This window comes from Micropterus dolomieu, linkage group LG19, assembly GCF_021292245.1.
Source record: "Micropterus dolomieu isolate WLL.071019.BEF.003 ecotype Adirondacks linkage group LG19, ASM2129224v1, whole genome shotgun sequence".
Taxonomy (NCBI): Eukaryota; Metazoa; Chordata; class Actinopteri; order Centrarchiformes; family Centrarchidae; genus Micropterus; species Micropterus dolomieu.
The window spans coordinates 9,252,013-9,274,430 of NC_060168.1; the positions used below are offsets into that span (position 1 = coordinate 9,252,013).

Consider the following 22,418-nt stretch of genomic DNA (forward strand, 5'->3'; position numbering starts at 1 on the left):
CCCCCCCCCGCTTCCTCACCTCCCAGTACTTCCTCTCCTTCTCACCCTGCCTCTTCCCATTTACTTGCTCTTTTACATCCCACTCCTGTAGTGTGCACCCAGCCCCACAGATCGACAAGACAGTCGAACACAATACAAAAACAACACAATTTCAGACAGCAAGACAGCAACATCCCCTCAGAGTAGGATATTACAGGACCTTAAGCATCTGTTGATATCAAGCAGCACTAACGTCCAGTCTGGTGGGAGAACATTTGACAGGCTTTGTCACACCAAATGTCAATGTGTAGCCTACCTGTTGGTAACTTGTGTGTGTGCATACTGTCCTCTTGCTACTGTATGTGTGTGTGTAAGCATGTGCAAAAGTGTGACGTTCTTTCCACAACAAATGCTCATCCACATTCACACACTGGTATCCCTGGTGACGACAGGACATCATTTAAATCACTTCCTCGTAAAAGGTCATCCTCATCCTTTACGCAGAGAATCCCCCCCCCCCTGTGGTACACACACCACGGTCAGTCAGGCATTCACACACACACACACACACACACACACACACACACATTCAGCCCATCCTGCCTGCCAGACCCTGAAAAGAATGAGGTGGACAGACAGTGCATGCAAACGGATGAGTTTGGGGAGGAGACAGTGGCTGGAAGTGCGTGGGATGACAGAATAGGATATGCACATGTTTAAAAAGGGAAATGGAGCTATTTTAGTCAACAAATCATAACCCATAAGAGAGAGTTAGAGAGGATGGAATGAGAGTGCACGCTGGGTGTTTGCGGCTGAGGCGCAACTCCCTTGTGGTTACTAGACAGTGAAAAGAGACAGAAGAGGATGAACTGCAGACAAGCAGGCATACTGGCAGGTGGTCAGACAGACAGTAAAGCAGGCAGACAAATATTCAGCTCAGGCAGCGTGCACAGACGAAAGATAAAATAACATTGTAGTAATTAGCTCTTTGATGTCAGAATGCCTCGGGAGACGGTTGTGTGTCTGCGCGCGCGTCTGCATCAAGCCGTTAACGAGTAAGAGGGTTGATCACAGGAGACAGGGTGAATAGACGGATCAATGAAGGTGAAGGGGCCTAGGAATATCACAAGGACTGCGAGGATGAAAGAAGGTGGCGCGGGAAAGAGAAACCACCATGGCTGAGATCAGAAACTTTCTGTCTGATCAATAATGTATTTCCTTTTATTTGCCGCTCACATCACTGCACTTCACCAACAGACCTCACACAGAGGATGCTGAATTCTCAGCCGGGGCTTGAGAACTTGCTCTTAATTGAACCGTCTGGTTGAATAGGCCTACAGCTTAAAGTAAACAAATATGAACACGATGCTGACAGATGATTAAAAGAAAGTATGAGGGGGGATGTTTTGAAAGCCTGGGGTGGATCCACTTTTAAGCGTTTGAAGATATGTCTCGTGTTATTCAAAGATGCCTAGTAATATATATCGAGAATGAAACCCACTAATGTAAGCTTAATCAAAGCTCTCCATGGGCAAATCTAGCTGTGTTTGCAGGAATAAAGATAAGACAAGGCTGCCATCTAGTGGTGGCGCGATGCGGTAACGCTCTGCACGCAACAAAATATCGACAAAATGGAGCCCAGTGCACGGCCATGACAATGCAGGTCAGAGGGGCTGTAACTGCTGCACAAAACAGCGGAAGAAAATCTACGTAGCGTCATTTTGTGTGAAAAATTAAGGCAGTGATTCATAGTTAAAAGAACACTCGCCAGTGCTGGAGTCTTTAAGAAAGATGGGCTGCTGCAGTCCATTGCAGCTAATGAAATCGTATTTTATCTTTTTTATAGAGGGCATTGCAAATCGTTTTCACCATAGACGCCATATAATCTTTTTTTTACCTCGCATATTTTAAAGCACAGCAAAATGAGGGCTGGTCTTGAAAGATTACAGCAAAAATTGCATACACATTCACTCGCTGTCAATGCAGAAGGCAAATGCACACACACACACACACACACACACACACACACACACACACACACACACAAAGCTCAATCATACTGTGTTTGCTTAACAGACTACATGCATTTTCTCATGTCTGCTCCTGCCAGGCTTCTAACGTGAACGGTTGCATGCACCTTTCTATGCATGAACCGAATATAGAGCTCTTTCTACATGATGTTGCTGAGTGAAATCTGGGATGTTTTGTTCATCTGGGATGTGGGTCACAGCACTCACGCTTGAGTTCAGAGTTGAATCTGAGTGTGTGAAGCCTGCAGGGGAAACAAGATGAAGGGTGGACAGACACTGTCTGCTCCTTAAGTGGGGTATAGGCTTCTGTAGGAAAAGATATACAGTGCATTCTATAACTTTATACAGGACAGGGGCCGTAAAGATAGGCCTGTTAGGCTTCATTATTGACCTTTATTAAGTTGTTGAGTATAGTAATATTTTAGTGATTCACAACGAGGGTGAATCACTATTTGAGGATAAAGAATGAAGAAGCAAATGTCCTCTAGTAAGACACACACCCCTTATCAGGAAATCATAGAATAGTGTCCCAACCCTGGTTGACCTTTCGCCGACCCGTCCTGCCAGTGGATTTGTACCAAGGAATACAGACCTACAGTAAGTCTGGAGGATCAAAACACTTTAATTAGACAAAGCAAATAGGAGAAATAGTATGTATAGCCAGACAGCAGCTTCATAAGTAAATGTTGGATTTGTCTACAACGAAATGACATTTCAGGTATGTTTCATTTAGTCAGAGGTCATGGCAACAGTGTGGATCCTGTTTTACATCTTGCATTTGTCAAACTGAACGCAGCCTGTGTATTGTGATTTTACACCTCCATTTATAGAATACTGTTAATAATGGAGACTGCAATAGAAGTAGGTTGAGTCCAGGTTTACGAGCTACAATATAGTTTTACCTTTGAGTTTTGAGGTGATATGTGTTACATTTACTTACAAAATGACCCATGTATGTGTAAGGCTGAGCTATTACTCCAGTTGACTTGCAGACGCATGCTTAACAAATTTAACAAACAAAAGTTAACAAATAAAACCTTTCCAGTTCTCTGAAAGAAACAAACTGGAGACACTGATTCGAGGAAAATTCCCAGGACTTCGTTTTATTAAGAGAATTTCAGAACATAAGAGAGGGATCAGACACCTGCATTTGTCAGAGAAGGTTTCCAAATTTGATTGTTTTAAAAAAACCAGAGTGTTTAGAAAAGCTGACGTGACAGCGTGGATGGAGCAGGAGCTGTTTTACACGCAGGGTCGTCTAGGAGACAGGTTGGAGGCAATCGCTGTTCCCGGAATGTTTCACATGTTCGTCTTCCTCTTTCTTATGGACAACACACTTCAACACGCTGTTTTTTTTTTTAAAACACGATTTCAATGAAAAAAAAAAACAAAAAAACAAGAGACAGAAGCAAAGGGAACTCACTGCACATTTAGAGGTCTAAAAGAATCACCCACATTAACATGGCTGAACCGTTAATAAAACATGGATAAAGGCTGAACTGTAGGGGGGAGGAAGGTCTAATCTGTGGAGGAAGAGGGGAGGAGGGTGGGAGATTGGGGGAAGGAGGAAAAACACAGGAATACACAACTCACAACATAGCCAATCCGGCAGGGACACACTTTCTACACCACACAAGCCTTCAACAATCATGAAATGCCATTTAAAAAAGATTTTAGTGTGTTCATCTTGCTTGCAGACACTTGATATGACCACTGCAAATCTGCAAGGCGCTCCATAATCAGCTTTGCTTTTTGTGCTAAAAATCTGTACGGATACTTATAAAATCATTGATAAAAATATTCCTCTGTTAACAATACGCCTTGGAGGGAAACCATGTGAGAGACTTGGGGGGGCTGGCTGGCTGGCTGGGGGTTCAGGGGAAGGGAGGGGTTTGTAGAGGAGGAGGAAGCTTGGGCAGTGGTGCTACTCGGACTTGGCCTCCTCCTTGGCCTCCTCGGGGGCTGCCTCCACCTGTGGGACAAAGCAGAAAGGCCAAGTTCAAAACTTTGAACCATTTTCACGCGGTTATTGTACACGTAAAGTCTAAAACAACCAACTTCTCCTTCAGTTAAGAACTTTTTTCTCGTTGTCGAGTCTGCCCACCTCGTTGGTCTTGGCCTCTCCGTTCTCAGAGTGGTTTTCCTCGTTTGCCTCTGCCTCTGCGTTCTCCTTCGCCTTCTTGGTTTTCTTGTCCTCCTTCTTATCATTCACAGCCTTTTCTTTCTGCAGGGGCCACACAACAGGCTGTTAAGCAGGCTGAATGTTCACACGCTACTTGTGTCTTCTGCTTTGTGATGCAAGTTAGTTCAGTAGTACGGCCTGTATCTCTTACCTTTGCTGCCTTCTTGGCCTTTGGCTCCGGCTTGGGTTGGGCCGGTTTCTGTGAAAAGGAAGAGAGAGGGATCAAGGAACAGCCACATTTGAATACGATAGTACTTTAGTTGCTACTTTACATTATGTTATTGTTTTTCTAAAGTTACTACAAGATTTTGGCTCCTATAACAGATTTTTTAAATGGACACAGAATCAAACTGTTCCCTACAAGGAAACTTATTTTAATACAGACATTGTCTGAAGGTTTAGAACATTAATGTGACTGCCGCTGGAGTCAACTAAGGAATTTACATAATATTAAAACACTAAAAGTAATGTTCCTGAGAGCCTCTATTATGCCTGCTATTGGTTTTTATTAGGTTTTGTACCAGCCCTGTGCTTTTTACTCACAAACACCTCTAAACCATTTTTTATTTGTGTAATAACACATTAAATTTGCTTTAAAGTATTTCTGTACACTTAATTACTACATAATTCACTACTTACATAATCTTAACTAATTCTTACGCTTAATAATGTAAAACCTACATGTTTGGAAGTTGTGTAAGAATCACATTTAAGTATTTTATTAACAGAACACCTAATTCTATACCTGTTATTGCATCACTAAAAGCAAAATTTTGCTTTATCTCTTTAGTTACATACATGTGACTACTGTTAAGTAGTCTACCCTGCTTTAACCCCCCCCCGCATCTGTTCATGTAAATGAGTTTCTTGAGTTTGTGTGTGTGTCTTCTTACCGCTGATAACCGAGCTGATCTCCTCTGGGGCTGAAACAACAAAGACTGTTATCACGGGTGTTTTATTTTGATTGGAACTGTATTCAGGAAACACACATTTTAATTCAACACTAAAAGTACTTTTTTCCTGACAGTGCCCTCACACATACTGATTAAAATGGAAGTTTAATTGCATGTATGTGGTGTTACTGAACGTGCCCTCCGCTTACCTCCTCCTTTTCGCCTCCTTCTGTTCCCTGTGACTGAAAAACACAAATATAGCAGGTTAGAATCGAAAAAAATTTAAAAATAGCATTACTGAGAGGTTAAATGGTGTTTATATTAACAGGAAACTGTTGCCAAATGCTTCAGGCGCATATTACGAATAATTACAGACCTGCTGAAAAAACTTTTTTGTTTCATGTGAAAACTAAAATTTATTTGAAATACAGGTCATTTTAAAGGATTACAAGCCAGAAGTGTTGGGGCATTGCATGGTTTCAGTATTAGGCTGTGAGAACTCAGCCATGTGGGCCTCTGGAGCCATATTTTGAGGGCCCAGGCCCCGCTTTTCCCTCTCACTCCCCCATCTCTTTCTCTCATTCAATGCATGAAGCTCAGATTTGAAAGCTGGCGCGGGAGTCTTTGAGAAGGGGGAGGGACCTGCTGCCACGGCTCGCGCGCGCCACCCGGCGGCAGAGCCACGCCATCGCAGCCATTTGGGACTATGAACAAAGAGAGAAAATATACAATTTTATCGAAACGCGACGGCGAATGTTTATTTTTGCGGCCAAAATGCAAAGTAAAGGCACTAAAGCATTTTCTAGTGGCACTTTTAGCCGGTTTGGTGGCGAATTGGCGATAAGTGAAGCGTTTGTTCTCGGTAGGTCGGCGACGAAGGTGGACAAGAGCTGCAAAGCATGGCTGCTGCTTGTGCTTTAACTGCATGGAGACCGAAAGAGACTTCTGACTCTCCAAAGGACAGCGGCTGTCGGAAGAAAACCCGATTTATAAGCCGTGTCCGAGCAGGAAAATATTCATTCTAACACACAAAAAATGTACATTATATCTAGAAAATGGGCAAAAATTACCAGCGATATATAACGGTTATACATTGCGTTATAATTAAGTAATGTCTCAGAGGGATGTCTTCACAATCGTTTGCATTGCATTAATAGCTGATATACCCTTCAAACTATTTTTAGTATTTTGAGAATACGTACCTTTCTCTTGGGCATGTTGATCTCTTGTAGGTTTTCTTACAAATACAACTAAAAACTGTTTTTCTCTGTGGTTTCAGTGCATGTGAAGACGAGTGTCTCCCTTATGCTCGGCAGTGTAGTAAACACACTGGAACAGAGAGGCGAGTGGTTGAATGGGGGGAGGGGTGCGGCTAAAGGCATGATTGATAGGCTCTCGGCCAATGAGGTGACGCCATTCGGGTCTGCAGAACACTTGGAATTTTGGAGCCGGTGATGATCTGGGGTCTGCGCGAATGGCTTCTTGTAGGGCGAGATGGGAGGAAGCCTGCAAGAGTGAAAGGATTGCATTCGAGGACATATTGCCTTCATACAAGTGTGTTCAATTACAGCTAGACGGAGGCCGCGCGGCTGGCCTGTATGCCCCGCTGCGGCGGTACAGGCCCCGGCGGCAGGCAACGTGCCCCAGTGTAAAGCCGTGCATCCTCGCAGGCTTGTCTAAAAAGCCAGGGCTCACATCTGAAGAGGCCAGCACGGGGACATTTCACCATAAATTCACTTCGTGTTTGAGTCCAATATGGCGCCCACTCCTCTTCGACACATTTTTTTTTGTTTGTCAGTCGGCTTTCCTAAATTCGTTTCAGGGGAAAAGACTTGCGTCGTCTGCCTCAGACGCCTGCAGGGGGCCCACATTGCCCGTCTAATGATGTGGCTGCTCAAGACGGCGCTTCAGAGGCTGTGCTGTTACACAAAAGAGCTCCGAAGTGTTCAAAATTACAGCAGATTTATGATTAATTTTAACCCCACCCAACCACACACACACACACACACGCTTGCCATACCAGCATTTACTAGAACACCTGCAAGTGTGCACATTTGCAAGGTTAAATGAACAATAGCCAGTGCCATAGCTTGCAGACAATGGGGTCGATGCTGAAATGTCCAGACAATATAACCCCGTTGTCTTGCCATCATGATGGGCCTATTGCCTCTCTGCGCGTGATTGTACGTTTCTACGTCCGAGTGTGTGCTCTTGCGCCACACGCGCGCGCACACACACACACACACAGAAAGAGATAGAGAGAGAGAGAGCAGAAGGGGCGGAGACGCAGAGTAGAGGCGGAGGAGGAATGCAAAGCTCCATCCAGTGCTGAGAACAGGAGCATTTGCGCAGATAGTCTGCGCTGCGCTGCCTTCAACAGACACACAGCGTTTCAGCCGGGGAAGTTTGTTGTCGTTGAAGTCTTTTGTCCCGCTGCCGAGCAATCCGCCTGCAAATTGTCTGCAAGGAGCAGGGCAAGCGACAGCTGCTTACCGGACTCGTGTCAGCATCAGGGATTTAACATGGTGATCAAAGTGTACATAGCATCGTCCTCTGGATCCACTTCGGTAAGGAATAAACAAATGGCATTGCTTTTATATGTGATATTTTAGACTCGCCTGCAGCATCCAGCGGTTGTTGGGCAATAAAGAGGCAGTTGAACTTTTATTGAACTCACTAACTGATGTCCATCCGACTGTCATCCCCTCAGCGTGCAGTGCTCAGCAGTAAGCATGCTGCTCTGCCCTCCTCAAGACTTTGGGCACAGATGGGATTTCTAAGGGATCTTCCCCTCCCTCTTTTTACCTTCTTTAACTTTTTCTCAGAGACAGACAGGAAGTTTGAGGCAGCTTCTCTCTCAGCTGTGGTTTGTCACAATGTTTCCTGACGTGACAGTTTAGTGTTTTTGCAGCTGAAATCAGGCTGAGCAACAGGAAAGGTGTGCAGAAAAAAAAAAAATCCATAAATGCACTCAGAATAGTCTGTTCTGTCACCTGATGCCAGGATAGGGAGGTTCACAGACTCTGGGTTTGAAAGGGGGGCAGATCTGTCTTGCTCTAGAAAGAAGAGCCTTGAGTATTGCCCTCACTATCCTGCAGCCTAGAGGACCTTCAGCAGTCATTCTTTCCAGTTTCTTCCAGAGTGTAGAGGAATGATGGTGATGCAATCCTCCAGGGCCCCTTTTTAGACCTGCAGCTGCAGCCCAGGAACTCTTATGCTCTGTTTAGGACTTGTTGGAGGTCTGGCTTTGTAGTAATATACAATTTTGTATACAGCTACCGCAAGATTGCCAACATAATCAGTGATGTAAAATATTGCCAGCATTCACTTGGGGTCTTTCATGGTCTAAATTGTTACTAAAACATTAAACCGTTCTGATGGAAATGTAATAGAAGCCAGTAACTTAATAGAAATGCATATTTTCTTGCTGTCACAGTAGAAATTGAAGTCCCTTGTCACATCATGTGGTTTAGATCACCTTGAGGATGATTTACCCCCATTGAGCAGCTCACATACAGAGGACGTGATCAAGCACAGAGCCTCTTTTCAGTTGGACAGCGCTGAGTAACTTTATTGCTCATACAGTAAGTGACATTTTACAAAAGCTCAGCAGCAAGTCCTACAGGACTGGAGCTTCCTGTAAAGTCAGAGCGGTCGCAGTTTAGAGCCAGTGATCCCATCACTGTGCTGGAGCCTGTCTGTGAAAATGCATTACCTCTCATTGATCTGCCTTTAGTAGAGTTTGCTAGAACAAATAAGACACGCTTAAATGCCGCACAGACACACTCATCTTATCATCTCCAGTCTATGTCTCCTCTTGGAAAAAAAGCAACAATGTTACTGACTAAAGTGCCATAAACACATCATGATCTGCTCTGTTCTGGTAACTCATTTCTTTGGATTGATTTAGATATAAGATATGCCATCACATTACCAAGTTTTTAGGACTCACACCATGTCTGATTCATGCAGTATTTATGTTAGAACCCTCCCAGTATCATGTCTATCTTTAATGTAAAACTATTTTAAAAAAAATACACATTCAGGCCATTCAAAAGTTGCCGAGTGACAAATTCTGTCCTCACCAAGCTTGCAGTTCGATTGCATCAGTGACTGCAAAACAATGTGATTGCATTCCACTATGCAGCAGTGTCTGCTGCTACATTAATCACTCCAGTCTAGTTCAGCATGTGATGGAACAGCCAAAAACAGGGAGACAAGTAGGAGTATTTCCAAAACAACGTTTAAAGCGTTTGCTCCACTGACGAAACAATTGCAGGTCAGAGAGAGAGAGAGAGAGACAGAGGGATGTATCAGATTTAGCACTTGATAAGCTACAACAGTCAGCGTTATTCAGGCAGATGTATTTTCGAAAGACATAAAGTTCTGTTCCATGTTAGAGCACTTTTATAGCTTTTCTTGATTTTATGCTGAATCTGATCCAAATAACAGCTAAAAGTTATCAGAAATGGTTCTGTGCAGCACAGAGGCTGGTAAACATCTCAAGAACAACATGGTTTATTGGACTGAACTCTTCAATTTCTAATATGAGACAACCTCAGCTGATTGACAAAAAGAAGTACAGTATGGCCATTACAGATAATCAAGAACTGAAGCAAATTGTGTCAACATGATTGTTCCACAACATTTCCCATCTGCATGAATGGTGGATAGATTAGATTAGGTGTGTGTGTGTGCCCATTGGCTCTACAGAGTATACGTACGGAATAAATGTTATCTTTGTGAAGCCTTGGTGCTGTAGTTTGAAGAATAATAAAACATAAATGCCTTATCATATAATGCTGTATAGCAAGACACCACTGACTGCAGTCTCAGTTTTCATTCATGTGGAATCAACACCTTTCTGAAGGAAAAAAGGAACATTATAAGCGACAAAAAAGATTATTTCAGGTCTGCTCCCTGCCACAGTTAGTGTCCTCGATCAAAGCGCTGATCACCAGTTCTAGTCCCCCTCTGACCTCTGACCTGTGTTCCTCCCTTGTGGAGGGTGGTAACCCTGCAAACGGAGTGAGAGCTGACATCATATTTCCAGCCAGTAATGAGAAGCAGAGTGCTAGAGTTTGAGTCTCACCATTTCTTGGTTTACCTGGTTCCATTGAAGCCAAATTTGAATACCAGACTAGGGTTATCTATTAAATACACACATGTAAATACATACCTGTAGCAGTGTATCTAGAGCATTGTGCAAATTTGCAACTGAAAGTACATATGTGGGAAAAGCCACAAACACTGGCCAGTACCACAGCACATTAAGTGCCTCCTTTACCTTTATGCACTTCAGCCACACTATAGTACAATTCTCTCATTGGCACAATAAATTTATAAAGAATACACTGTGCAATGTTTTGTACGGTGTATGTTTTATGCTATAGATTTACTGCTCTTCTTCCACTGTAGGTTTGACATTAGGGTCTATAGGTCAGGCATGGGTTGGACGGCTGCTACAGTGAGTCAGTATGTTTCTATAACCGGGCGTTTTTTGGCCTTTTGCTATTCTTTCACCTTTAGGCAGCAGCGAGGGAACCCAGCCAGAGAAGCAGCGTAAGGCTCTTTTGTTACGATGTTGTAATGCTGACTGAGCTCAGGATTGGGTGGAGGCTACTGTTGCTGCTAAAATTCCAGTTAGCGTTTGTTTTCAGACACCACAAATCAGACTTGATCTAATCACGACAAAACCTTTATCCCTTACAAACACACAGGGCTGGGGGTTTATTCGTGTTTCCTTTAGTCCAGGCAGTGGATTTTCTGGCATTCAAAAGCATTCGATTGTGTCTTATATATGCAGACTGTTTTGACAAATTCAGTATGTATTTTCCAGCCTGTCTGAGTATGTTAAACATAAATTGACCTCAACCCTGAGTTGAAATAACTGATTGAATCAGTCTCCACCATATTGATCCAAGCCTGTGTTGTGGATACAGCGCATCCATCCAATCAATGCCTGCCATTGTCTGCCAGAGTTCGGCCCCTTTTCAGGCATTGATCAGGTCTGGATCTGATCTCAGTTCCCTGCCACAACTCTGATGAAGATGATGGAGATGATGATGAAGATGAACACATACTGTAAGTAGAGTGCCAGGTCAGTGCAGATAAAACTTGGAATCAGTGTGCAGAAAAAAACAGATTAGTGTCAAATAATGTTTGCAAGTCTTTGTTTCATGCAGTTTCTTTATCAGTGTACTAAAAACATTATAAATCTCTTTAGGAAACTCCTATGTGAGCGACAATGCACAGTGCTAACAGCTCTGTGAGGGCTGTGCAGCGGTGTCATGAACCAAATGCTCATATTGGCATGCTAACATGCTCGCAATGGCAATGAGAACATGCTGGTCTTTAGCAGGCATAAAGTTTGCAAATTTTTCATTAAACACAAAGTACCGCTGAGGCTGATTGTGAATATCATTAGGTTTGCATGTATTTGTTCACAAACTAAAGTATTGGACAAATTCATACTTGATCTGATGATGGCGTTAGAGGATTAGTCTGGGGATCACCAAAGTTATTATAATTCATCCTGAGGGAGACAAAAATGTTTGCACCAAATTTCATGGCAATCCAATCAATGTCCAGACATTTCAAAAGTCAAAAATGTCATCCTCACGGTGGCGCTACAGGAAAAGTCAAGGGGTCATCAGAGTCATTAGGGTACATCATCTGGGAACTATAATTGTCATGAATGCCATTCCATCTAGTAGATGTTGAGATATTTCAGAGGATAAGTGAAGGTATTGAACTGCTGGTGGTGCTATAGAAAAAGTAAGGGGGTCACCACAGTGGTATGCTTTTCACTTCTGGGGACCATGAATGTCTGTACAAAATTTTGTGATAACCCATCCAATAGTTTTTGAGATAAATCACTAAAAATGTCAACTTGATCGTGGTGCCACAGGAAAGGTCAGGGAAACACCATAATCAGTGGGATTCATTGTCCATTGACAATGAAAGTGTGGTCTAAATTTCATGACAATCTATAGATGAGATATTTCAATCTGGACCATAGTGGGGGACCAACCGACCTAACACCTCTTAAGAGTTACTTCCTGATCCTGATGAATGTTTAGACAAAACAAACAACACAGAGACAACGCCTCTCCTGCTTTTGCATTTTGTTCAGCCCAATGTCAGTTTATATTTGCATGCCAAGGCAAGGTATCTACGCGTTGTGAGAGAAAGCATAGGTTATGGAAATCAATAATTGAGGACTGGCTGTTTACTGTGTGCAAGCCTGACACTGGCTCATCTCTCTTACTGTCTTGTCTTTATTGTAAGGACAGAGGAGGGATTTTCTAGCATTCCAGAGAGCTAGATAAGGAAGTGAATAATCCAAGGCAATAGGAGAAGAGTAATCTTGTTTATTACCACACCCAAAGCCAGGGACAGTCTGTTTTCTTCCATATTAAAATCACCAGGAGCTCCACCCAAGACACAAGATTGCTAAAAGGCTAAAAAGAGGGCAGAGCTGGGAACTGTCATTGTGCAGTTAGAGTTGGGGGCAGATGGCATGAGGCCAGTTTGCTCTACAAATTAATTTTGCTTGGCAACAGTACAATGCATGCTTGCTGGGGGAATGGCCAGGGTGCACCAAAAGAAATTAGTCAAGAGGAGAAAGGGATCCTTCTGTTGAACTTGTCATTTTAGTAAATAAGGTTAAAGTTAGTTTATTGAGATTTGGGTGTACCAGTGTACCAGTTCATTGAGTGCTATACTAAGTCAAAAGGGAGAAAGACAAGGCTGTGCAGATTCTTCTATCAGAGAGTTTGAGCTCATGGCGTTCCACTCCGTTGCATTGTCCCGCACTGGTTTCCAGAACAGGTGGGGAAAGAACTGGTTTTAGGACTTTGGCCTCGATAATGCAGCTGCCATTAAATGATTCAAACTGCACCGGGGTTAATCTCCTGGCATTGTCAGCTCCCTCATTTCCATGCCTGTGTTGTTTCAGCAGATGGCTGTTAAATAATCCACCTGCCTCGTCTGTGCGCCATAAAGCTGGGTGGAGCCCTCACATGGAGGTGTCTAGACTGACAGGAAGACAATAAATTGATAATCCTCCATAGAACATTGTAGTGTTGTACCATGGGTTTGGCTTGCTTTGAATTTAGGTGTGTGTGTGTGTGTGTGTGTGTGTGTGTGTGTGTGTGTGTGTGTGTGTGTGTGTGCAGCTGAGGCTGGAAGTGTGTGTCTCCTTGCAGCAGGCCATATTTGGCTCGTGTTTGACCAGTTACCTCCTCTGGAGTCCCAGAGGAGCGCTTGTTTCCGTCTGGCCTTGTAGGGCCATCCTCCCTCTTACACAAACCCCACTGAGACCTCATTGGACCATAGTTTCATACACTAAATCACACACACACACACACACACACACACAGGCAGAATAAGAAACCACACAGTCAGACAAGCACACCTTTCTATCCATTCTGCTTCTTTATTATCTGGTTGTTTGTGTGACTGTATTTGGGAGTATATGCCGGATAGTATACTTTGAAAGAGGTGAGATCGCATAGGCTGTCACTGTGTCATTCTCAATACACTCCTGTTGAGTTGGTTATTTGCATCTTCTTTTTGCACTGAACAGGATGGACTATTTTTAAAGTGTTAAATACGGTGCTGTGCCAATGCAACAGAACAGCCTTTTGTGAGAATAGGGCGCCTGTCAAAAATAATCACATCTGCGTGAAACTCCCAGATAGTGACAAAGACAGCAACTCTGATGTGTGCACTGCCAACACAGTCTTTCTTTGTGGGCAATATCCTCACTTTATTGTAGTAAAATGATAAGCTGTGATACTTTGTCAAATTAAAAGTGTGCAACACGTTACAAATGCTTTTGAAATGGTCCCATTTTAAAGAATACATTGCAATTTCCATTTTTTCATGCAGATTTTCTTGCCGGAGTTTACCCTCTTCAATACGCTTGTGTGTCACTTCATTCACTTGTCAGCAAATGAGTGGTAACTTAGTAACAGAGCAGCCAGCGTAGCGTCATTTCTCACAGCAGAAAAGAAACGTGCTTATTTTTGCAGCAGACTGATAACAGTATGGTGAACCGAGGCCCTTATGTTTCCTCGTAAGGCTGAAGTTAACACATGCCTAACTGACAACTTCCCCTCTGCCACCCCCTCTCATCTCCCCCACATGCAGATTAAAAAGCAGCAGCAGGATGTGATGGGCTTCCTGGCGGCCAATAAGATCGAATTCGAGGAGTGCGACATTGCGGCCAACGAGGCCAACAGGAAGTGGATGAGAGAGAATGTTCCGGAGGAGTCCAGGCCAGCCACGGGGAACCCTCTCCCCCCACAGATATTTAACGAAAGCGAATATTGCGGGGTGAGGCACACATGCACACAGATGCTTTAAATTGCTGGCACATGATTGTTCATGCAATTACAGTACTACTCTGATACGTCACATTCAGAGCTGTAGCAACTATTGAGAACATCAAGCTCATGGTCACACTACACAAAAATTATGCATGGCGGGTATTGAATGCTGATTCTGATGACTAAATGTGTTTAAAGCTGCACCAATCAAAATTTTTATATTAACAAGAGATCAAATCCATCCAACATGAAAGCTGTCAGTAGTAGTGACAAACCAACTGAGAATAATCACCCGACTGTGCAGTTTGGTTTACTCTCTCACTGCTCTCATCAGCATCGTTTTCAGCAGCACAGGCAGATGTTTTCAGCAGAAAACTGATAAATCCACTGTACTTTACCTGCCCAGCACCAGAGTGTGGCCAGACACAGTTAGCAACTAGCTGGTGGACGTAGTGGAGCGTTTAGCAGCTAACAAGCCAGATAGTTCCTTCAGGAGTTGGTGGAAGCATAAACAAAGCTAAAAGGAGAGTAAATATTGGATTTATTTTCAACTGGTGGAAAGGAACAATAGACTGTATAGAAGAAAAGGATGTAGTCAACGTGACGTCACACATGGACAAGACTCGAGTTTGGCATTTTGGCAAACAGACAACAGACCAAGACTCCCTTGTAGAGATGCTGCTAAAGACGTTAACTTTTATTTGGCTCACCTCTCAACTCAAGAAAAATATAGATATGGACACAAACTGGAAGTGTTGGGCACTTGCGATCCATTTCCACCGTTAAAAATCACCCTGTCCCTGCTAGCTCTCGTCTGTGGTAATGTTTACGTTTACCTTGTAGGGAATCCCTCACCCTACACAGCTCAGGCTTGTCTCCTCGTCGAGCATCCAAAAGCACAACAACCATCCAGCATTTTGTCAACGAAAAAGTAACAAACTCAAAGTCACCGTGTATCACTTGCTTCCTGGTTGGCGGGCAGCGAAAAATAACGTCTTTTTTGCCCTCCTAGGGAGCTTTTTCTTTGGAATGTGACGTCACGTGAAAACTATGAATTGAAGAAAACTTGAAACTAACAATTGAGACCATACACTCATTAGGAAAGTGTTTACTGAGGGAATAAATCAAGTGGGAAGTAGGGTCATTTTGCCATTATTTATCGGATTTCTTTTTGCAACCAGTGGAATTGCCCCCTGCTGGCCGCTAGAAAAAATGCAGGTTATCACACTTCTGCATTGGCTTCACTTTGAACTTATGCTGGTTTCACACACGCGATGCCAGCGCTGGGGCAGTGCTTACAGTCAAAGTCAATGCAAAGACATGGAAGGACCTGATTAACTGACTGGTGGTTTGCTGTTTATTGCAACTAAATCACAGCAAAATGTTTGTTTTGGGTTCGTACAGCTTTAGTAATGGCAGGTTGTGTTAATTCGCATTGTTGCATTGTGTGTGAACACTTGTGCGAGTAGTCCAGCGGCCAAACTCACTCAATGACAGTTTAAAAATCATGTTGTATGTTATAGCAGATCATATCTGTCCATTAAATATTGAGCTAGAGCCAGAAGCTGGTTAGCTTAGCTTAGCATAAATACTGGAAACAGGGGGAAACAGCCTGGCTCTGTCCACCTAAATCTCACATTATATCTTGTTTGTTTAATCTGTAAAAAACCCAAAGTAAAAAGCAACTCTAGGCACATAACCACTTGTAACACTGCAATTTGTTGTTTTTCACTTTGGTTTTTGTACTGGTTAAACAAACATGGCGTAAATTGTTAAGTAGTGAGCTTTAGAGGAGCTGGTAGGCAGATATGTTTACCTATGGGCAGAGCCAGGCTAACTGTTTCCCCCTACTTCCAGTCTTTGTGGTTAACTTGCTTAAGTTAATGGTCACCTTGCTCCAGCTTCATATTTAACAGACATAAGACTGATATTGATCTTCTCATCTAACTCTTGCCAGAAAGTGAATAAGCTTATTTCTCAAAATGTCAAACTATTCCTTTTTCTGAATAGGTAAAATGAATAAAATTTTTTTTTTAAATCCCACAGCTTTTGTGTAGCTTCTCAGAAACATGTTAGACTGGTCGGGTTGCAGAATATCTCAATTCGTGACTATAGCCCTTCTCAGATATACCATGTACCCTAGCCTTCTGTCCTGTGTTATCAGATTTTTTTTTAATACAGTCTATGGTTTACACCCATTGGAAATACACGGGGCCTTTAGCCTGGGCACACTGAGGCATCATGCTGTGTAGCTAATGGATGGCTGGAAGTGAAGTTGCACATGCAGGAGTGGCTGTATTGAATGTCACAGACAAAGAGAACAGCATTTCCCAGAATACTTGCAGCTGTTTGTCTGTGTACCGGTATGTGTGTGTGGGAGAAACTCAAGGGAAGGAGTGAGGGATCAAGAATGAGAGAGACTACAGACTAAACCGTAAGTGGGTGAATGTGTTAGCTCGTTTACTCTGGATTACATTCTCAAAAACAATACCCCCCCTATCTGATTGACTACTGAGGCCTGTCCCTGTATAAATAACACAAGCTCAACTGTTTCTCACAAATAGTTCTCAATGTGGCGTTGCCAGCTCAGATTGTCGCCCTCGGGCGCTGATCCAAAGCCTGTTTGACATTATCATTCCTCAGGTTGGAGTTCAGATTTAGGCGAGCTGATCCTCTGATCAATCTGCATCTAAAGTTCCCTCTGCGCCTTCTTCTTTCTCAGAACTATGAGGCCTTCTTCGACGCCAGAGAGGACAACGCCGTGTATGCATTTCTGGGTCTGACTGCTCCCCCGGGCTCAAAGGTAAACCTGCGGACACAAAAACACACTGATATCTGTCCTTTTGTTGAAACTCATTCCTACAGCCTAACCGTATTTCCTGTAACACCAGCTTATGTGCCTAAATATATATTTATCCTCACAGTGTGATTTCCATACAGAAAACACAGATATTACATAATACATCTGTTCATGATATCAGCAGGCCTCTTCTCCTTTCCCTCTCCCCCTCCTCCTGCACTCTAGCGCCTCCCCTCCGCCACAACAGGAACCGCGGGGAGGTGTGCCAGTTACCATAGAAACAGAGGGGTTTTCCTCTGTGCTGTGGCAGGGGATATATAAACCAATATCCTCCATTTTAATATAACTCTCCCTCTTCTCCTCCTTTCTCCCCCTCTGTCTCTGTTTCTCTGCAGGAGGCTGAGGCTCTAGCAAAGAAAGCACAGCAGTAGCAGCTTTGCACCGTTTTTACCTGGAACCTCAGGCCTAGACGTAAAACCCAGACCTGGACCCAGACTGACCTGGAACTGATCCAGAGAATAAAAAGAAGCAACATTTCACTCTGCTTATAAATATGTGGACAGTTTTGATTTACTCTTGTCAATACGTTTTTAATTTTAATTTTTTTTTAAATCTGTGTTCAGCTGTGCCTTGTCAGCCGTAGTGAAAGGAGGTACTAAAGCAGAGCATTATGGGTATCTACAAACAGCTCTGCTTCCTCCCATTAACCTCAGCCTGCTAAGCCTATTGGCCTAATGACTTGTCAATCAACCATTAGCATGAACGTGTAGCGTCCAGTTTGAGAACAGATCATCAGATACAACAAAGTGTACAAAACACAGATTCATCATTTGGCCCACATCCATTTTAACATTAGACCATAAAACATTATCACCATTTATTTAACTCAACAGGTTTAATTAGTACTAGTGCTATGAGTAATTAGAGTCTTATCTGTTGTATCCTGGAAACACTGAGTCACATGTTGTGCTCCTGCCAGTCATGTCTTGGCCAAAACTGCAGGACCTTCTGTAAAAGTTCCCTCCTACAATCCCATTCTTTGTTTTTATTTACTTTAAAATTTAAAATGTATTTACTTTAAAATAGTCTTTATTTACTTTAAAAAAGTCTTAATGCTGTTTTAATAGCAAACGTTTTTCTACGAGATGATATATGTTTAAAAATTATAATACATACAAGTCTGCAAACATAAAGGGATGTGAAATTGAGTTTTTTAAATTTTATTTGTTGTTTTTAGGGGAGCTGTTTTGTTTCGCTGTAAGCATCCTGTTACACATTGTGTTGATAATCCCTGTCTTACATAAGTTGATGTCTTCCCTAAAATAAAATAAAAATAAGACTGCAAATAAAACTGCAAGCCTGACTGCTTGGTTGTTGCCATGAAGTAAGATTCAATACTGACACGGTCAAACAAATTCTGCCTTCTTATAACACTGTTATTTTTATGCACAATAAATCATTCAAGTTCACAGAATGTGACTAATTTTTCATTGAACATGGTTTGTGATGAGCAGGCACTTAAGCATCTGGAAATGGTGATTTCATTGGTTTTGAAACATGAACATTGTGAAAGAGACAGGAATGTTTTTTGAGGAGTTCTTCGCTCCTTCAAGTTGCTGATATTTCTGGTTTGCAACATTGTACAGATATTCCCGAAAATGTTACCCAACCACTGAAAGTGCTTCTTGGCATTAGTGGAAAGTAACTAAGAACATTTACTTTCACTTTCTCTCCCTATCCCACTGAGGACTTGGGGATGCACAAATCATGACTCAAAATCTTTCGTTATTGCTCTCCTGACTCCCGCTTCTTCAGTACCGACACTATGGGAGACAATGCCAGGTTTGCTTTAAGCAAGATTCTCCTTGTGTTGTGATTATATTGATTTTTATTTCATCCAGCACCTATCCCACCTTTTTTTGGGATGCACACATAACTATACTATAACTTAATAAAGACTAAAAAGCAAAGGTGAGCTTTTCTTTTTGTAGCAGAACTTTTTCTTTCTTTCTTCTTTCCTTACCCCATTAATCATCTCACAACCTCTCAGAATCACCTTTTGACCCTTCTGAGGGGGCCAGACCCCTAAGTTTGGAACCACTAAACTACCTAACTATATATAAAGTTGCTCTAACTTAACCAGCTTTCAACCATAAAATGCTGCTCATACAGTAACAATCTAATAATGTAACAGATATAATGTGCAGGTGCCATTTTTATGCAGAATGAGAACTTTTGCTTTTGATACTTAAAAAACCGTTTGCTAATAATACAATACCCTCGGCTTGCCAAGTCTTCTCAGCTTGTGTATAAATTCACGGTTCTCTTTTCTTTATACTGTGATTTTCAGTTACAGACTAATAAAGGAAGTATGTTGTGGGGGTGGAGGGGCCAGTTCTCAGTTGCAGAAGTGAAACAGGCCATTAGAACTTCACAAATACATGCGCACTCACACTGTGCCTCGCATTTGCGCTTAAGACTGGCACTCATCAAGAAGCAAAGGGGGGTAAAAAGAGACCGACAAGAAGAGGACAGTCATTCTGTATCATGTTGGGTGAAGGTTTTCTCAGAGTACTGCATTACAGGGAGGAGAGAAAGTGTGCCTCCAAGCTAAAGACATCGCAGACGCACACTCATTGTAAGAATCTATTCAACTGTATTCTCTCCGACTCGACCTCCACAGACCTACAGACAGATTCAACTGAAGCAGGTAAACAGCCTTATAAAATGTAACAAATAAACTGCCTGATGTAAAAGAAGTTTGACTTTCAGTACTGGTTTCATGTACTAATGTTAACATTTTACGAAAATGTTCATCCTCTGTCAGATATGATCTTGCTGATGATATAATGCCATAATAGCTAAAATGTCAAATCAATCTAAATTAAATTAGAAACCTCTAAATGACCAGTTTCTTTTCTGTAACCAGGTACAAACCAGGAAGAACTAGACCCCACCCAATTCCAAGGACTGAAAGTGGTGCCTCAAGGTCCTGTAGGCCTCTCAATCCCTGGGTGTCCACCTGCCCTCACCCTGGACCCTGGCTTTACAGTTTGCTTAGACAGTTGTAGCCTCCTACAACAGTATCCAGACCTACAGGTGGCTGACTCAGGCCGCATCTCACACAACCTACTGAGAGCCACTATCGCCCAGCCCAGTTTTGGATATGAAGCATGCCGTCAGCAAGATCAGTTGCAGCAATTTGAGGCTGCTTCATCGATTCCAGACCAGGGTTATCTGGTTATGGGGGACAGTGTGAACATCAGCTTAGACCTGCCCGGATCAATTTTGGAGCCTATGTCTAACTCGGTGCTGAACGGGCTGCTGGACAAACAGCTGGAGGAGGTGTACATGCAGCATCTGACTGACAACTTGGCACGATGTAACTCCCACATGGGGAATAGCCTTCTGCACGGCCTGGTGCCTCCTCCCCAGCCCAGCAGCCAGACGCAGGGGCAGGGGCACGACTCACTGGAGGCCAGTCTGGAAGAAGGATCAGGAGGGGACAGCGGCAAGAAGATTAGTTATCTGAGCACCCAAAACTTAGTTCCCTGTTCATCCAACTTCAGCTCCCCTGTGCTGAGGATTTCAGACGTTGACAATCCTCATCTGTAATGAAAGTAAACCATGCATACACTCAAGTAGGAGTGTAGTAAGTGTATGCATAAGTGTGAGACTCAGCTACGTATTTCGTTTCTCCACTTCCAAGTTTACACATACCTGCATGCAACTGACACATGAAAATAAGTGCAATGAATTAAATTGCTGCATGCTTTTATTTTTGTTTACCTATATATTTCCACAATGTCTTAGTGAAATGATGCCTCAAATTTACCTTCTCCTATGTGCCATCTGCTGTTAGACTGTGGTACTACACCATCCTGAATTTACCTGACGTGCATAAGAATTTATTTTATTGACATTATAGGTGTGTGTATGTAGGGTATTTATTATATTGAAGCAAACTGTGATCAGTGTAAGCTTATGCTACACACTGAAGTTGCCTTGTAGATAGAGATGTAACCTAATGAATCCATATGGTCTGAATGAAGCAAAATAATGAAGTCAAATAATCATTAAATCAGGATTTAGATTCCAGTCCAAGTAGTCATTTATTTTTTAAATTTATTTAATTGTGCTGTTTATTTGTTGTTATATTAAATCTTATATTCTATATTTGGCAAGAGAAGGGAATTAAATTCTTTAAGAAATGTCTTGTTTGTTTAAGTGATATGTCGGTCTCTCAATAATGTTTTGAGAAATACATGAACTATAATTGAATGGCCCAGAAAAGTGGATTGACTGAATTTGTACGATGACTTTAACATGAAATAATTAAGGCACTACTTTCTTGAATTATTTTACTAGAGGACTTGGATACTTCTTTTTCATTAAATGTCCCCTAATCAGTCAAGACAAACAGGGGCAATGTAATACAAAAACATAACAACGTTAGGCTTTTGTGGAGATGCTCAGAGTTTAATTTTAGGGTATTTTGGGGATGCAGTTTGGTTGGTTGTTGTCCCTTAAGGTGTTTCTGTAGTCAGGGTCAGTGCTGACATGCAGAACACTGGAAACTATAAATCTGACTTTAAAATGGCATATGGTTCGCAGCATTGTGGTGTGTTATTTGTGTGGTTATACCTACAACATAATGATGGTGTACTGAAAGAAACCTGGTTTAGATCCCTCCCTCCCACATAATTTTAGACCAATTTCAAAACTGCCTTTTATTGCAAAGATTCTAGAAAGAATTGTGTCCAAACAGCTGCTCACCGTACTGGAAAATAACAAAATATTTGAAAAGTTTCAGTCTAGTTTCAGGAAGTACCACAGCACTGAGACTGCCCTGCTTAAAGTCACCAATGACCTTTTAATGTCTGCTGATGAAGGCATGTGCTCAGTCCTGGTACTCCTGGACCTTAGCGCTGCTTTTGACACCATTGATCACAACATCATGTTAGACAGACTGAGGCACTGGGTGGGGATCTCTGGTACTGCACTAGAATGGTTTACATCCTACCTGTCAAATAGGAAGTTTTGCGTGTCTGTAAACAACTATGTCTCTTTGTTCTGTCCAGGTAAATAAGGTGTGCCTCAGGGGTCGGTCTTAGGCCCCATTTTGTTTTCCTTGTATCTGCTTCCCCTTGGACATATTATCCATAAACATGGCATTTCTTTTCATATTTATGCTGATGA

The 22,418-nt window shown here is 42.5% G+C and overlaps 3 protein-coding genes across 3 annotated transcripts; 2 read left to right on the forward strand and 1 right to left on the reverse strand.

Annotated features, from left to right (window-relative positions):
* Positions 1-3,085: 3,085 nt before the first annotated feature.
* Positions 3,086-6,521, reverse strand: hmgn7 (high mobility group nucleosomal binding domain 7). The gene is made up of 6 exons (XM_046030440.1): positions 6,287-6,521; positions 5,294-5,326; positions 5,085-5,114; positions 4,343-4,390; positions 4,114-4,233; positions 3,086-3,981 (listed from the first exon to the last, which is right to left on the reverse strand). Exons 1-6 carry the CDS (start codon positions 6,299-6,301, stop codon positions 3,934-3,936), a joined length of 294 nt encoding a protein of 97 aa, XP_045886396.1. The 5' UTR covers positions 6,302-6,521; the 3' UTR covers positions 3,086-3,933.
* An 889-nt stretch (positions 6,522-7,410) lies between these two features.
* On the forward strand, positions 7,411-18,688 carry sh3bgrl (SH3 domain binding glutamate-rich protein like). Its single transcript, XM_046030439.1, has 4 exons — positions 7,411-7,651; positions 14,241-14,426; positions 17,142-17,222; positions 17,615-18,688. The coding sequence occupies exons 1-4, from the start codon at positions 7,607-7,609 to the stop codon at positions 17,648-17,650; spliced, it is 348 nt and encodes a 115-aa protein (XP_045886395.1). The 5' UTR covers positions 7,411-7,606; the 3' UTR covers positions 17,651-18,688.
* Positions 18,689-19,749: 1,061 nt separating this feature from the next.
* On the forward strand, positions 19,750-21,395 carry si:dkey-237j10.2 (uncharacterized protein LOC568721 homolog). The gene is made up of 2 exons (XM_046031007.1): positions 19,750-19,929; positions 20,149-21,395. The coding sequence occupies exons 1-2, from the start codon at positions 19,767-19,769 to the stop codon at positions 20,832-20,834; spliced, it is 849 nt and encodes a 282-aa protein (XP_045886963.1). The 5' UTR covers positions 19,750-19,766; the 3' UTR covers positions 20,835-21,395.
* The last annotated feature ends 1,023 nt before the right edge of the window (positions 21,396-22,418 follow it).